The sequence below is a fragment of the Malaclemys terrapin genome, chromosome 7 (assembly GCF_027887155.1).
Source record: "Malaclemys terrapin pileata isolate rMalTer1 chromosome 7, rMalTer1.hap1, whole genome shotgun sequence".
Lineage (NCBI taxonomy): Eukaryota > Metazoa > Chordata > Testudines > Emydidae > Malaclemys > Malaclemys terrapin.
The window spans coordinates 66,012,062-66,028,846 of record NC_071511.1 but is presented as its reverse complement, the minus strand read 5'-3'; the positions used below and the strand labels follow the sequence as shown (position 1 = coordinate 66,028,846).

Here is a 16,785-nt window from a genome sequence, read left to right as displayed (position 1 = left end):
AAAGAGGTAAAAATCCACGTAAGGGACTGACATCGCATTTTGAAGTGCTATAAATTTATGAAAGGATTCTCTGATAGCTCATGACTTATTTATACTGCCAAAATTGAGGACAGGGCAGATGGAAATACAGTATCAACTCATTTTGGAGTCAATAGCAGATGAATGTATGAATGACTTTAGCTGAGTGGACCAATTTGTATGCTGTGAGAAGGCAATGGAGTTACACCAGGAATAAATTTGACTCTGGGGGGTGTGGGGAGGCAGGGGCTTGGTGGCATCTAGATGATTCAAATCTAGTCCAGGCGAGTAATGACAAAAAGTCAAAAATCTGTCTGTGGATCTCAGACATAAAGTTAGTCTGGGCAGAATTTGCCCAAAGTCTAATGGCTTTTCAACAATTTATAATGCAAAAATAGTTTGGCCTCATGGATAGACAAATAGCTGCTTAAAAAAATACTGCCATAGCAAGGAGGAAATGGAGTCCTTGAGCCTAACTGCAACAATGGTGATGTTAAATGCATGTTTCTATTTTTCCTACTTTTTTCGAAGCTGGGAGACTTAAGTATATATCATATCAATGAATTTCCAGGCCAACTTTTTGTGAGAGTTTTTTGGTTTACTTAAATCATTGACAGATTCAGCACTTACATTGTAACTCCAGCTTAGCAAAATAATGTGCCTGGGTATTACCTTTTTATGTTTACGAACTGTTCAGTGACAGGTGTTCCTGCAGAACTTGCAGGGACTCAGGTGGAGCATGCAAGCTGCATATAGAGGCCCTTGCTCCACCCCAGACCATCCCTTCACCTCCCATGTGGCTCTTCCGCACTTTCTCTCTATGCCATCTTCTCCCCAAGTGTGTGCACCTCTTCCTGTTTATCTCCAGATGTCCTTCCCCTCTCTCCTGCCCACCTGCCATATGTCAGTCTCGCTCCCCATTCCTTCCACACTAGTGCTTCCTGCTCTTTCTGACTCATGGTGGCTCTGAATGGAAGCCATGTGGATTCTGCAAGATCAGCATGGAAATTAATAATTCTATGGGCTTCATAATGCTTTTGGAAACTCCTTAAAGTAACTAAATCCTTCAGAGGTCTTTGCAGCTCCCCCCTAAATCTTATGAATCAGACCCATCAGCTCTTGAAAGCTGCAAACATGATGATTTAACAAGCCTTAGAATGCAGCGTGAGGCTTAAGTAAGGATGTTTATTACTAGTGTTCTCTGAAATACTGATAGCAAGAAAAAAACCCTCAAATATTAATGGCTTTGGATTTTGTTTCCAGTTTTTAAAACAAGGATCACATTTGTGCCGAAAGTTTTAGCATGTTTTGATGTAAAAACTGCTGTTTCACAAGTTTAGCAGAAGTGCGTTGGCTTTAATTGTTGCCAGCTGTCTTATAGCATAAAATGCCTGTAATATTGATAGGCTTGAGGGGCTGTATTTCAGCAATGCTGAATGTTAAGTAAAATAGTTATAGAAGATTTCTACCTGTAGCACTCTGAACAATAATCTACCACAGGAGATTCATGCAATGTTAAGGTCTGTTGTCATCATTTGCATCAGTCTGAAATGACTTGTTACATTCTTTTCTGTTTGCCTTGCTACTTGAAGTTCATCCTGTAACTGTTTGACATTCCTTCCTTAGGGTTTACGCCACCAGGAATGGATAGGTCATCTCCAGACAACAGTCCAGTCCATGGTCTGTTACGTCAACCCTCAATCACAACAGGAGCCAACATACCTATTATAACAGAGCTAGGTAAGGAAAACAAAAATACTCCTTTCATGTCCATTCCCATATATTTTTCCATCTGCTTTTACAGGCCTCAGGAGAGTTACCTATTTCATAGCCAAGGACACCACGTTTACTCTTCAGTTAACTGTTTTGATTTACTCTTGCTGAGGAAACATTAGGGGAAACTTTCTACTTGGATAAATAACTAAATTAGTTCTTCCCTATGTGTTTTCACCTTGTGTGTTCTTGAACACACACTACATTAGGCAAGAGGTTGTTCTTAATGTATTGTACCAAGCAGGCATGGTTCTTTGGGACAATCTCTTTTAAAAAAAAGAAAAGTTGTGTAAGATGCCAGCAGACTTCCCTTCTGCCTTTAAAAGGCTACTTAGTTAACCCTTCATGCTCCAAAACTTGTTTAATATTGCATAATCACTGCATAGTGACATGACACTTGTTACCCTTGAGAATGGGGCAACTGGTTACCTGGGTATGATTTCCACTCTAGCTTTGGATATTCATGTTGTCAAGTTGTTGTGATGTGAAGTGCAGAAGTTTTCATGGCAAATACAAACTTGATTTGTGGTCCTTTGTCCTTTTTATTTTTCAGTTTTATTTTTTTTTTAGAGCCTTACCTGTCTTACTCCCTTATTTTATTCTCTTTCTGTACTTTCTTTCCCCCACCCCTAAATACTTTACTTATTAGCTAAGCCTGGCAAACTTCTGCCTTTGGTTTCAATCAGTCAGGAAAAAAACAGTGGAACCCACATACTAATGATAACTGAACTGGGTAAGAAGTGCCTTTTTCCTTCACATCGCTGTTCTTTTTTTTGTTGTTGGTGGTGTTGTTCCTACCATCATCAGCTTTTTCTTTATTTATCTGGCTGTATCAGAGGGGCTACCCTCATGGCACTGCTTTGAATGGGTTTTATTTGTGGTTTTAGTAGAAATTGACTGTCTTGTTCTGGCCTTTCTTAATGATTTCTTTTTCACGCAGCATCAGTAAACCTTTGATCACACTGGTCTGACCTGTCGGCTGTTTCCATAGCATCTTCTCACCAATTCATTTTCTTTGGCCTACCTCCCCCCACACACCTCTTTTTAGTTCAGTCTATTGTCAATTTGACTGACATGCCTTAGCTCTCACAGGAAGTAAAAAAAGAAATAAAAGATTTTGAAAAAGAAACCCTGATATCATACCTTCCCTTAAGTTGTTTGTTCTGTTTTTTTTTGTGGGTAGACCTTTTCTCAGGCTCTGAAGCTAAAGCAGCAAAGCTTCTATGTTGCACTCTCTCAATAAAATGAGATTTCACAAGGGGCTCAGAGCAGGGTTTGATTAGCATTTCCTGTGGTGCAGTGCTGCGCTCTTAAACCTACCCCCATCTAGCCAGGAGACCTTTCAAAAAATCATAGCAGACTAACTTGCATCAGGAAGATAAAGATATATTCAGGCTTAAACTGCACTTGTAGAATTCACAGAAGATTTGGTGTAAGTTGGAAACTGACACTACGTACTGTTAGAAAGTCTGTGTCAAAGTCAGGTATTAGTCTTACAAGTCTGCCAGATAAAAGTAGAAAAAGAGTACTGCTGTTTATAGTTCCTCTCCTCAGCTAGCAAATTAAACAAAGGCACAGTCTTTTCAAAAAGTGAATTTTGAAATGGTACAACAGACTTTCAACAATATTTTGCTTAGGAGCCCAAGAATAAATTGACAGCCACTGGGCAAGATATAGTGTAGATGGAGCTATTTACCAGGATGAAATTCATCTACACCATATAATGTAACCTGTGACTGTATATAGTTCTGAGAGATGTTACTTTTTAGTGGTTATGGCAGGGGATGAGGAATCAGGAATTGTATGTTCTATTCCCAACTCTACTACTGACTCAGTTTGACCTTGGTTATGTCACAGCCAATTGGTGCCTTAATTTACCCATCTGTAAAATGGGGATAATAATGCTTATCTTCTTCACAGGGCTGTTATATTATAGGCATTGTTTATACTTGTAGAGCTCTTTGACGCCCTTGCATGAATAGTGCAATACTATACTAGTAGACGATAGCTGTTGAATAATGGGTAGTCTGATCAAATAAAAGTAACTGTCTCAAAATGATAGTTCAGAATGGCAGGCATATTTCTAGATAGAGAGTGATCCAATTGAAGTCAATGGCACTAGGATTTGGCTTTTTAGGAGCATCCTTGTCTACTAAAAAATAAATACAGGGAATTTCCAATAACTATGAGACAATAAAAGTATTCAAGATCCACACTATCAGATGCTGCAAAACTGATAATTTCTCAGACCTGGATGGGAATTGAAAGTAATTTGTCATTTAATTTTTAATAATTTCAAAAGCATCTTTGGTGACACAAATGATCAGTCTGCACTTTTATGACTGAGGAGTCCTAATATGGAAAAGAAAAGACTTAATCAAATATCATCTGCTTGATAAGATTTATATCAAGCTGTGTGTAGTGGCAGGGGGCAGGGGGAGGGGTGGAGATGAACTCTGGGAACTCAATGAGAATTTAAATGTCAAATGTTACCTTGTTTGGTCTTTTCTGCAAAGCAACCTGATGTGGATACTTCCTCACACTGCATGGAATAGAATTCATGGCTAGGGCGGTGAGGCTGTGGCTGAAACCATACTGTAGGATAGTAGTAGAATTGCAATGTATTGCTTTTGTGGGACAAGCTTGATGCAAGCTGAATGGGGAGCTTCCCTCTTTGGAGCTGCAATTGCATTAACACGGGTCCATCAGAAAAGAATCACAGTAGCAGATGCCTTTGGGTTGAACCAGTGTTTTTGTGGATAAGGTTTATATCACAAAGTGGACCTGACATTAACGGTTCACTGCATATCCGCGCAGCCCTACCCATTGTATCTTGCCTGTACGGATGGAAAATGTATGTCAGCACCATGGCAAATGAGCAGGTGGTGCCAAGACGGTCGTTTTTACGGCACAGGGATATTCACCTTTCATACAAGCAAAATAAGGACCAACAGATTTTTTAAGTGCATATTTTCACATCCACTTTGATTTCATTTTAAGTGATGTCAAAGTCACAAGTCTGTGTTTCCAGACACATGCCGTTGCTTTTTCTTTCTGATTGTGTAGTATGTAAGGTCACATGCTGTGGGCCAAGAAGCATATTATGATATTTTTGTATTATTGTTTTCAGTAAATGATTCAAACGTTCAGTTTTTGGACCAAGACGATGACGACGACCCAGACACAGAATTGTATCTTACACAGCCATTTGCATGTGGAACTGCATTCGCCGTCAGTGTATTGGACTCCCTCATGAGCGCTGTAAGCAAATCAAAACTTTCTCCCCCTTCTCCATCAGACAGACCATGGGAGACTGATGCTGTGTAGCAGCTCCGTTGCCACCATGCAGCCTGAAGAACAAGATACCTTCCCTTAGACCTTCATACATCATCATTACTTTGGATGTGGACTGAGCCCCAGTTCCCCTCAAAGGTATTTAAGTGCATAACTCCTGTTGTCCGTTGGAGTTATGCACTGAAATGCCTTTGAGGATCTCGATCTGAGACTCTGTAGCAACTAATCTCTCAGACCATAGGGTATGTATATTGGCCTAAGTCTTCAAAAGCAACTGGTAATTTTGGATGCAAACTATTTTCAGAAAGAGTTGAAAGTCTGGTGGCTTGCAGCGGGGTGTCTCAAACTGGCCTTCCAAAAATGGAAGCACTCAAAATCACTAGTCACCCATGGAAATTTAAGGCATTATCTCTAAAATATGGAAATTGTCTTCTTGCATAACATAACTACCTTGACAGTTCAGTGTTTTACACATTTTACAGCTTCTAATTATTTTTTGTACTCCTTCATCCATAAAGTGATAGTTCATAGTGACAGGTAACAAACAAAAGGTTTGGATGTTTAGATCAGATCAGAGGACAAAAGCTTGGATACTTCTGCAAAGCTTAATTAAACCAGCTGACCCTCTTGGGTCTGCAAAAGTGGGCTGGAAATCAATGGGAATGGGATTTCTTGAAAGAGTGGATACCTCACAGTTCTGGGTCTGAATTTGCACAAGAGCATGTTGTCAGGTTATTCCAATATTTCTGCTTGTATTTGGGACCAAGAATGCAAAAATATAAGAAATTGACATGGGTGTTTTGTTTTTAACCAATTTCAAACCTTGAAACAGGTTTGTATAAGGTTTATTTTGAGTTTCAGTGGAGTTCAAAGTAAGTAGCTATTTTGCCTATACCAGTTTTTGGCCATCCATAGCAAATAAATAGTCTTCCTCTTTTATTTTATTTTAAAAACAGGCAGAGAATACTCTCTCAATACATACAGTCTCTACTTTAACCTAGAGTGGGTCCATTTTTAACTGGTTTAGGCACTCAATTAAAGGACTTCCATTTAAAAACGTTGTACTCTTTATGTGCCAGCAGATTAATGTTGGAGCAGCTTTCTGCAAATGGACCAAATGGAAAGCAAGCAGTCTAGGGGTTTTTATAGAAACACTGGGAAACTAACACTAGCAATTTACAGATTGATACTTTTCAATGGAAATAGACCTCTCGGGGTAGATGACTAAGATGCAAGAGAGATGTAATTAATGGAGGAGAATATGAAATGTTGTTTATGATAAGCTCCATTAAGCAGGCCTGTTATACTCTACCTCTGATTTTAAAGTGTTCAAATGAGTATCCCTTTGGAGACCTTGTTTACTCCTGATTATCCTAACTACAGCTGTTTCAGAAGACTCTTTTGTTGCAGTATCAGCTGTTATAATATGATTACTTTGTAAATTATGTTTTTTAATAGTGCCTTTCATGATCCTGATCGGGGTCTGTTGAAAAAAGTTAGTTTCCAGCCTTGATTTAAAAATAGAATTTAAACAGATCAAACTCACTTATGGCCTCCTGATTTACATGTGGGAAAGACAGTTTGTCCATGTGAAAGGCAAGTTGTGCACATAAACTGATATTTACCTGTGTGACCAATATGCTGTTTGTGCACATAAAATCTTTTTTGTGGGTAAAAATGACTGTGCAAACTTAGGGGCTGGTTGAGAGTCTTTTGTAAAGTTGAACCTAAACTTTCAGACCATCCCACTGAATTTAGTTTCATGACACTGGAGATCAGTTGGCTTAAGCCCCAAATAATGCTAGAGATGGGCAAACCAATATTTTTTTTTAATAAGAGCCAACTCTAACCTTCACCTAAAAGTGAAACCAAACTTTTGATGGTTCAAAAAAGTTCAGTTAACCTTTTTTTTTTTTTTTTTTTAAACTTTCTACTACACTCCCGTCCATTCCAGCCGCAGCTTGAGACAGATGTAATGAGGAAATCTATTCTCATGGTATTTTATTCCAATAAGGAGCATGAAGTAACAGTAATCTTATGAGATACCTTGTTCTTGTGAGTCATCAGCCAAATTTTGCAGACTTGACACATTTAGAAAGTCCAGATAAGTATCCAACCAAACTCTAACTCTAAACCATCACTAATAAAAATTTTATGGGTAAAAGGTTTAGCGTTTCCATGTAATACATTGGATCTTTTAAATATGAAGGTCCGAAACTGGCATTTTGAAATTTTTTTCACCTTACCAGACTAAGAAGATTCCTGAAACTGAGGAGTTCTATTGTAATTAAAAGCAGCTAATGAAAGGCTAGAATGAAAATATAACTGAGAGCTTTCTAGACAATGGAAGCCAAAAGATCCAAGTCATTTTCAGACAACATTTTAACATCGGGTCCATTTAGGTTTCACTGATTTCATTTCTTCTGTAGCTCCCTTCCCAAAATTGCCATTTAATCAGGTGTCTAAGCATCCTCATCCAAAGACTGTCTCATAATTCAACCCCTGCTGTTTGTTGCTTCACTTATTGAAAGGCTAATCCTTCTATTTATTACAGGCATTCCCCGAGTAACAGATAGCAATGTTGCAGACACGACGCCATTGCTTTATTGTGCAAACACTAGAAAGATAAATTATAAGAGAGAATAATTGTGTTTATGCTTAGATAACTCACAATGGACTATTACAATTTAGAAACATTTCCTTTGAGCACAGTCAGTTTATTCTTCACAAAGTAAATGGGACGATTTTCCCCTCTAAATATCTAGCTACCGATGACATATCTGTTCATGATCTCTGTCTTCTTTCTTCTGCAAAGATTCTTTGTCAAACTTCATTCATTCTTAAGTGGTTAAACAATATAATGGGTCACCACCATCTGAAGTCAGGAAAATTACTGTGATGCCAGAAATAGAGAATTCTGATTTAGAGTGAATCCCTGTTTCTTTCCCTAGATTAGTATTTCTTCTATTAGAATTATTTGCCAGTCTTCATTTGCCATACCAATGCTGTCTCCACTTCCTACTGCTTTGCTGATGTGGGCAAGGTCACTCTTTCCTCCACTCCTAGAAGGCTTTCCACTGTCCAAGCTATAGGGTAGAAAAGGAACTCTCCCTCCTCCGCCTAGCTGTCAGATGGGTGAGGTGTCCATCCTTCCTTTTCTCCTACGCCTCTATTGGTGTGATGGGAAGAAGAGATGCTCCACATTTTTTTTCTCTACCCAAAAAACCGGCATCCTGTCATTTCCCACACCATCTGATCCACTGGCTCGGTAGTATCCACTTTGTCTGGCAGTTTGCTTTTTGTGACCCGACCTCTACTGGTACTGCAGGAATTCAAGTATTGATTCCAAAATATTCTACAGGATTGTGGGACCAGCATGAGTCATACTTTCACTACACCAGCCCCTTTACCTTGGGGTTCTTCCCCAGCAGTACCCCCATACTCTGGGTCTCCCCTCCCAGGGGAACCCCAACCCTCTATACCCGCCTTGCCTTAGTGGCTTCTGCCAGTCATCACCTAGCCCCCTTTCACTGGGGCCAGACTACAATCTCTAATGGACACTCATCATTGGCAAGGGGGTTGGACCTGCTGCCTTTCCCTGCAGCCCCAGTACCTCCCTAGGCATTCCTGTCAGGCCTCAGCTCAGCCTGTCTCTTCCCCAGCACTGCTCTGTCCAAGGTACCCTTTGCTCCTCGAGGCAGTTAGGTCCATCTCTCTCCACAGCTAGAGAGAGACTCTGACCCAGCACCTCCCTTAGGCCTTCTTATACTCCCAACCCGGCCCTGATTGGCTGCCCGGGGCAGCCCTTTCCCAGGGCTGTTTTTAACCCCTTCCACACTGGAGTGGGGTAACTGTCCCACTACAGGGTCCCATCCCAAACTCTCAAGCATTTCACCTGATAAAGATTTTAAGTATGATAATAGCTATTCTTAAACAAGGCTGCCTAACATTTACTATATCTCTGGAATAGACGACAGCCTCTGTTAGAGTTTTTCATTATATTTCCAGGGCCGCCCGGGGGGGGGGGGGGGAGGGGCAAGTAGGGCAATTTGCTCCAGGCCCTACAGGGGCCCCCACGAGAATATAGTATTCTATAGTACTGCAACTTTTTTTTATGGAAGGGGCCCCCGAAATTGCTTTGCCCCAGGCCCCCTGAATCCTCTGGGTGGCCCCGTATATTTCGTTCTAAGTATTTGATTTGCCTTAAACATCTACAAATAAATACAAATGCATGGAAAGCTATATACATATACTGCTCTTCTTGTAGTGGGGCTGCCCCTGTTAATCAAAGCATGTTCTCACAATATGCTTGTTTATAGCAAAATGTAAGTTGGTTAGAAAGCCAAGATTACAAATAACCTCTCAGACATGGTGCATTCAACAAAGCTTTACACTTGTGATGAGGTATATATGCTAACATTTTCAAAAATCATGAAACTTAAGATATCTTAAAGGAATCTGAAAATCAGGCCGCCTCTAAGATGTGCCAAGTTGAGAACCCAAAATCACTAGTGACTTTTGAAAATCTTGGCCATCGTCTGTAGCTATAGAAGGCAAAAGAAAGTGCAGGATGTAAAAATGCCACTTGCCCCAACAAGCATCTTTTATCGCTGTGAAGTGATTCCCAGACATCTTGATTCTGGATGGCATTCATTTTGGTAATGAGGCTACAAAAAATACTCCCATACAGCGCTTCCAGTGCTTTAGCATCATTTCTGTACATATCACTGGTAGCGGGATTGGTGTAGCTTCAGGGAATGTCATTAGTACAAAAGCATCTATTCAGAGCCAGATCATGAGACTTAACTTTGAATTTCCTGGCATCTATTGGGCTCTGTTAGAACCTTAATTTTTTTAAAAATGTATTCTATTAACATCAGTCCTTTTTTCCTTATACAAACAGAAAGATCACATGGGGGTGGGGAGGGGTGAAGAGTTAGGGGCAACTTTGCAGTAGAACCCCCAAGATCCTTTACAATCTCATTTATTTAGAAAAGGAAATGTTTTAACTTATGAGATGGACATTTTGAAACATAAAACTTTTCTATTTTTGTATCCTGCTGTTCAGAAGGATTAGCAGGTAGTAAAACATCCCCTTAACCAGAGGACTCACAATATCCCTTAATAGTCTGGGAGGTATTTTTAAAATGTAGTACAATATAAAACATTGTTCTTTCACCTTTGCTTTGGACCTCTCCCAAGGGCCTGGTCGGGATTTGGTTAATGAGTTTAGCTCTGTAATTCCCCATGTCTGGATATGCATTCACTTGAAACAAATGCTATTCATTTGACAGAATGCATCATGTAAGGAAAAACAAGCAAGTTAAAATATCTGCCTGAAATGGAAGCAAAATAACTATTATATTTTTTCCCTTTAAAAAAAATTACCAAAGTAGCAAACATAAAAAAATGGCAGCTATGACATGGAAAATAACAATTTTAGAGTAGTTATAAACGAAAGGCAAAGTGTCATTAAAGTTAAAGCAATGTTATTAAAAGATGTGTTAATTTTCAGTTAAATTTTCTGTAAAAGACCAATTAGTTTAAAAGGCTTGACAGCATTAACTGCGAAACATAAGCTTTGGTAATTATACTTTAAAAATGGTTGAACAAACTGGAAAGCAGTCCCAGAACACTTACACTCAAAAACAGCTGCAACAGAATTCAGTCGCATGGGCTAGGTGGCACTGCTAGCTCAGATATCCATTTGCTTGTCAAGGACCCATGGTGTAGCGTCTATGATGCATTTCCTTTTTTCATTACTCAGCACTGTATCCAGTGCATGTTCTCAGACTGCTATAATAATGTTATCACGTCATCCAATGCAGGGTACAGTTAGTAATAGCAGCACAGAAGTGTTTTTCAGTGATGATTATACAATGAACAAAAGGAATTTGCGTTTGTTACTGAAAAGTAGCCTGTTACTTTGAATGCTACAGCACTGTTCCAACAACATTCAACACATTGTTCCCATACAAGTGCTGGCATATCCGCCCTCAGAGTGAGCAGATCACACTCACATTACTTTTTAGTGTATTATTATTTCAAAGGAAATGGAGATCAGCCAGGCCAGATTTTTTTTTAACCCTTTAGATGTTGATTCTATGAGGTGAAGCGTGCTCCACAGTGGAAAGGTTTGAAGGAGGGCCTGCGTCTCATGAGAGTTGAGAGCATGCAAGCTTAGGCAATGTTAACAATCTCTAACCATCCAGAAGGCATGCTAGACTCCTGTTCACCTAAGATGTTTTCTGCTTGGTGGCAGGACAGGAGGAGTCCATTCTGAAAATTAGAATATTTTTATTCAACGACGGCAGCATGAACAAAAACTGCACTCATCTATCAGATTAAATGATAACATCCACATCAGTCATGGTGTGAAACCCAAAGTAAACTATTGTTCCAAGATAAATGTTGTCTGCTTTCCAAATAAATGTCTTAGCTTTGCCTTGACATTTGTCTAGCAGTGGGAGACCGCTCTCCTGTGACAGCATTCTGTTCCATTGACAGGAGGCCTAATTCCCCTCTGAATTGGATCAATTTTACATCACTGTAAATCCATTGAGTCCCATGGGCTTGCTCCTGGGATCAGAATAAGGCCTATTATCTCTTATTTTGACGCATTTAATGATTTTGTGACAGGTGCAATACTTAATATATTCTTTTGCGATTGCTTTACAGTTTAACGTGAGTTCTTTAGTGAAGTGAATGTTGTGTTCTCAGCCTAATGTTATCAATTCCTCCCTCTCCCCCGCCCCCCAGTCTTCTTTTCTCAAAATTAAAAATGCCCAGTTTTTTTTTTTAATCCTTTCCTCAAAAGTCCAGCTTTCTAGACCTGGTATCATTCGTGTAGCTGTCCTCTCGCCACGCTCCAATTGGCCTCTCCCCTTTCTTAAAATGTGGTGCCTAGAACTGGACACAGTACTGTAGCTAAGGCTTCACCAGTGCCAAGTAGAGTAGAACTAATACCTCCCGTGTCTTACATGTGACTCTCCTAGAACTATATTACTCTTTTCAGCAGCTGTATCACATTGTTGGATCATAGAAAATCTGTGATCCATGAGAACCCCCAGATCCTTTTCAGCAGTACTACCACTAGCCAGTTATTCCCCATTTTGTAATTGTGCATTTGATTTTTCCTTCCTAAGTTTAGGACTTTTCTTTTACTGTACATCATCTTGTTGATTTCAGACCAATTCTCCAATTTGTCAAGGTCATTTTTTACTTCTAATCCTGTCCTCCAAAGTGCTTGCAACTCCTTCCAGCTTAGTGTCATCTGTAAACTTTATAAGTATAATTACCATGTTATTATCCACGTAATTAATGAAAATATTGACTAGTACCACATCCAGGACAGACCTCTGCAGGACCCCACTCAATACAACTTCCCCACCTCCCAATTTGACAGCAAACCCTTGGTAGCTACTCTTTGGTCTTTGAGCCAGTTCTGCACCCACCTTATAGAAATTACATCTAGACCACATTTGCTAGTTTGCTTATGAGAGTGTCATGTTGGACGGTGGCAAAGGCCTTAATAAAATCAAGAGCTATCATGTCTACTGCTTCCCCGCATTCACTAGGCCAGTAACCCTGTCAAAGATGGAAAATTGGTTGGTTTGGCATGTTTTGTTCTTGACAAAGTCATGCTGGCTATGCCTTATAACCTTATTATCCTCTAGGCAGGGCCGGTTCCAGGCGCGCAGCGCTCGGCGGAGGGTGTTCGGCGGCGCGGCGCTCCGCGGGGAGGGGATCGGCAGCACGACGCTCGGCGGGGGATGTTTGGCGGTGCTCCATGTGGGGGGAGGGTTCGGCAGCGCGGCGCTCCACGGGGGGTGTTTGGTGGCGCAGCGCTCCGCAGGGGGCAGGAGTTGTTCGGCAGTGCGGCACTCCGCGGGGGGTGTTTGGCAGTGCTCCGCACGGGGGCGGGGGGCGCTTCAGCAGTGCGGCGCTTCACGGGGGGCGGAGGTGTTTGGCGGTGCGGCGCTCAGTGGGGGTTTTGGTGCTAGGGTGACCAGACGACCCCGTTTTATAGGGACAGTCCCGATTTTCGGGTCTTTTTCTTATATAGGCTCCTATTACTGCCAACTCCCTGTCCCGATTTTTCACACTTGCTGTCTGGTCACCCTATTCGGTGCTGCTGTGCTCCACGGCGGGCGGGAGGTGTTTGGCAGCGTGGCGCTTGGTGGGGGGTGTTCGGCAGTGTGGCGGAGGGTGCGGGGGCTGTTCGGTGGGGTTTTGGCAGCGCGGCACTCTGCGGCGGGCGGGGGTGTTCGGCGGCGCAGCGCTCGGCAGGGGTTTTGGCGGCACTGCCCTCCACAGGGGACGAGGGGTGTTCAGTAGCACGGTGGGGGGGTGGGGCTGTTCAGTGGTGCTCGGCAGGGTTTCGGTAGTGCGGCGCTCCGCGGGGGGCGGGGGTGTTCGGCGGCGCTGCGGGGGGCGGGGGTGTTCGGCGGCGCTGCGCTCGGTGGGGGCCGGGGGTGTTCGGCGGCGCTGCGCTCGGAGTGGGGTGTTCACTTTTTGTAGGATTCCTTTTTAGGTCATTATAGAGATCCTGATGGAGACATGTTGGTCTCTTCCTTCACACCTGGAGCGTTTGTCATTAATAAGAAACTGCCAGCTCTCCTCAACTCCTTTTTCTCTTACATTTTCTTCCCATGGAACCTTAGCTAGCAGTTAATCTGAAGGCCATTGTCCTTATTCTGCTGCTCTAATGCCTTCCTTTTTCTTAAAATCATTTTATGGTCACTTTCACCCAAATTGTCTTCAACTTTCAGATTCGCAAACGATTTCTTCCTAGTCAGAATCAAGTCTAAAGCTGCCCACTTGGTTACTTCTGAAGTGAGAAGTCCCCAGCACATTCCAAGAACTTACTGGCCATTTTGTGTTTTGGCATCTTACTTTTCTAACAGAAGTCCCCCATTACTACCCAGTCTCATGTGTTGGAAATTTCTGTTGTTTGTCCTAGTGATGCCTCATCCACCTCCTGTGCAGGTGATCTCTCGCAGGCCCTTATCATGATGCCATGCTTGTTTTCCCCATACACATACTTTGGTCTGCCTCTCACCTCCTTCTGGCCATCAGAACAAGTGAATGCATTTGTAACGTATTATGCAATCTCTTCCCTTACTGTCCTTCCTGAACAAGCTGTACCCTCTAATTATCCCACCAATTCTCATTGATACCAATTAAGTCATAATTTATCATATGTACTAATACTATCACTGTAATCCTATCATTCAGGATTCTCCCCCTCCGATATTCTCCTTTGCTTCCGATTACCCCTTTGGAAGTGATCATAAAATGTTCTTCATTGCTTCCAGTTTTTAAACATTTAAGTATATGCCCCACTTCCCCTTAGATTAGTAAATAAATATTACATTTAGGGGCAATTCTGATCAATCAGGTAAATACATGCATACAGTAGGCAAAACACAGTTATAATTGTCTAGGAGTATGTAATTACTAAAAGGACAATTCTGGTTATTTTGTTCCACTAGATAAATTGTATTTATCTAGACTGGCTTTTTTTGTAATTTAGACAACAGCAGGGGCCTGAAGTCATGAAAATGAAGCTTTCATAGCAATCACAACTCACTACTGAGAAGAAAAATTTTTCATGGTGGTCAAATCTGAACAATAAAACTGAGATTATGAGAGTCCATGAGAGATGCTGAAGGTAATGAGAATAAGGCACTGGTCTGGAAGCTAACTCTACTCTCTGACCTGCTGTGTGACCTAAGACAAGTCACTTCACCTCTATGTGTCTCTGTTTCCCCATCAGTGAAATGTAAATAGTGGTGCTTCCCTGTCTTTGTAGTTAGCACTGAGATCTGTGGATGAAAAGTACAATTTGAGGACTGAGTATTAACAGCCATCTGGTCTAACTTCCACAGTAGGCAATAAGGCAAGTCCTTTGCCCCCAAGATATGTATATGAATCTTTTTCTCCTAATCTGCTTCTTTATGTGCAAGTCTTCTAAAAACACTAGACATCAGTAGGATTGGAACTAATAGTGGCTGATTTTTGGGGGAGGTCATTTTTTGTGTATTCTGTTTTTAAACAGTGCATGTTGTCAGTACACATTGTATAGTGTAGATATTTAACTGAGTATCTTTGAACTAGACCAGTACACTTTTAAATGAACTTGAAAATCATTCATCTGGCATTAAATTAATATTTAAAATGCCCATTGTTTGCCTGACAGACAATGCTACAGATGCTGGCAAAATGTCAGTGTGGAGTAAATCTTCCCTAATAAACCACACTTACCCTATACTCTAGAGTTTTTTAAAAGGACCACCAGGATCCCAAACTCATCATACATTTATCTGGAATGAACTCAAAATGTTTAATTGATACATGCTTATGTCTGAACACTGTCAAGTCTCGTAATAAGATGTTTAGTGCAATACATCGGATAGACTGCTAGAGTCCAGCCACAGTAATAAGTAATGACATTTGCAGCACAAAGGCAGCTCCCCAACGAATTGGTGACAAGTATAAAAAGGCAATCTAGCCCATGTATGCTTTAAATGTGGTCTGAATTTTACAATTACATGTCCTAAAGCCTGTTATTAGACATGAAGGCAATGAGAAGGAAAGCAGTCATTGCATCACTACTAACACCAATTATAGGAAACATAAATCATTCAAATTTTTGTTCTTTAATAAAAATCAGCCTGAATTGGTGTTTAAAAGGCAGGATCTAGTGTAGGAGCCTAATGGGATAGAAGAAAATAGAGTAATTGGAGGCTGCTGTCTTTTCATTTTCTATGTAAAATTATTTGAAGAGACAGCCAAGAACTTTAAACAGCAGAAACCCAGAAAAGTTGTAATTTGGATGTCTTCAGTTGTGACTTTAATGGTGTTTGCTTAAAGAGCTTTCTTTTATCTCTGCAGACATACTTCAATGACAATATCCTCACACTGATACGGACGTTGGTAACAGGAGGAGCCACACCAGAGCTGGAAGCGCTGATTGCTGAGGAGAATGCACTGAGAGGAGGCTACAGCACACCCCAGACACTTGCAAACAGGGACAGGTGTCGAGTTGCTCAGTTGGCTTTGTATGATGGGCCATTTGCAGACCTAGGGGTAAGATCATAAAAGAAAAGTAATATCAAGGCAGCCATTCCGTAACTGTTTCATCGTCTGCTGAATTTTTAAAAAATCGTTTCCATAACAATGAACACAGTGTTCCTCTTTTTTAATTTCTCCCCTGGAAGCCATGGAGTCCACTTGAAATTTTGGGCAGATCTGGCGGTACATTGCTGCTCTGAGTACCAAACTGCCCCTACCCTGATTAAGAAGCAGCTCTATAGGCCAGAAACGACAATATAAAAGATATAGTTTGTGTAAGGAGTTCCTCAGGTCCCTTCAGTGGCTGCATCCTCCAAATCTACTCGTGTAGTTCTTCACAGTGTGCAAAGGAATGGGTGAGACAGTTTGGATAAAATAAGAGCTGACACGAAACCCTCTTTCTAAAGGTGAACTAAACCTGAATCTTTGTGGTGATTTGATAGGGTTATTAGCATTTTTTTTTCTGTGTGTGCCCCTGAACTTCCTGGTTTTTGCTAAGATCATAAACATCAGCTTGAATATACAGCAAGAAAGTTTATATTGTGTTGTTTCCAACCTATCTGAAATCCATAGATGCAAAAAATCATGTGAGAACCTCTTTTTCTGATTTTCCCATCCCAGTAA

At 41.1% G+C, this 16,785-nt stretch overlaps 1 protein-coding gene across 6 annotated transcripts in view; it reads left to right on the top strand.

Moving 5' to 3' along the window:
• KCNMA1 (potassium calcium-activated channel subfamily M alpha 1) overlaps positions 1-16,785 on the top strand; it is an 879,212-nt gene that overhangs the window by 840,715 nt on the left and 21,712 nt on the right. For all 6 annotated transcript variants that reach the window (XM_054034181.1, XM_054034180.1, XM_054034184.1 and 3 more), the window contains 3 exons: positions 1,645-1,758; positions 4,922-5,052; positions 15,982-16,176. In XM_054034181.1, the coding sequence (XP_053890156.1) occupies positions 1,645-1,758; positions 4,922-5,052; positions 15,982-16,176 (440 nt within the window). The remainder of the gene's footprint in view (positions 1-1,644; positions 1,759-4,921; positions 5,053-15,981; positions 16,177-16,785) is intronic.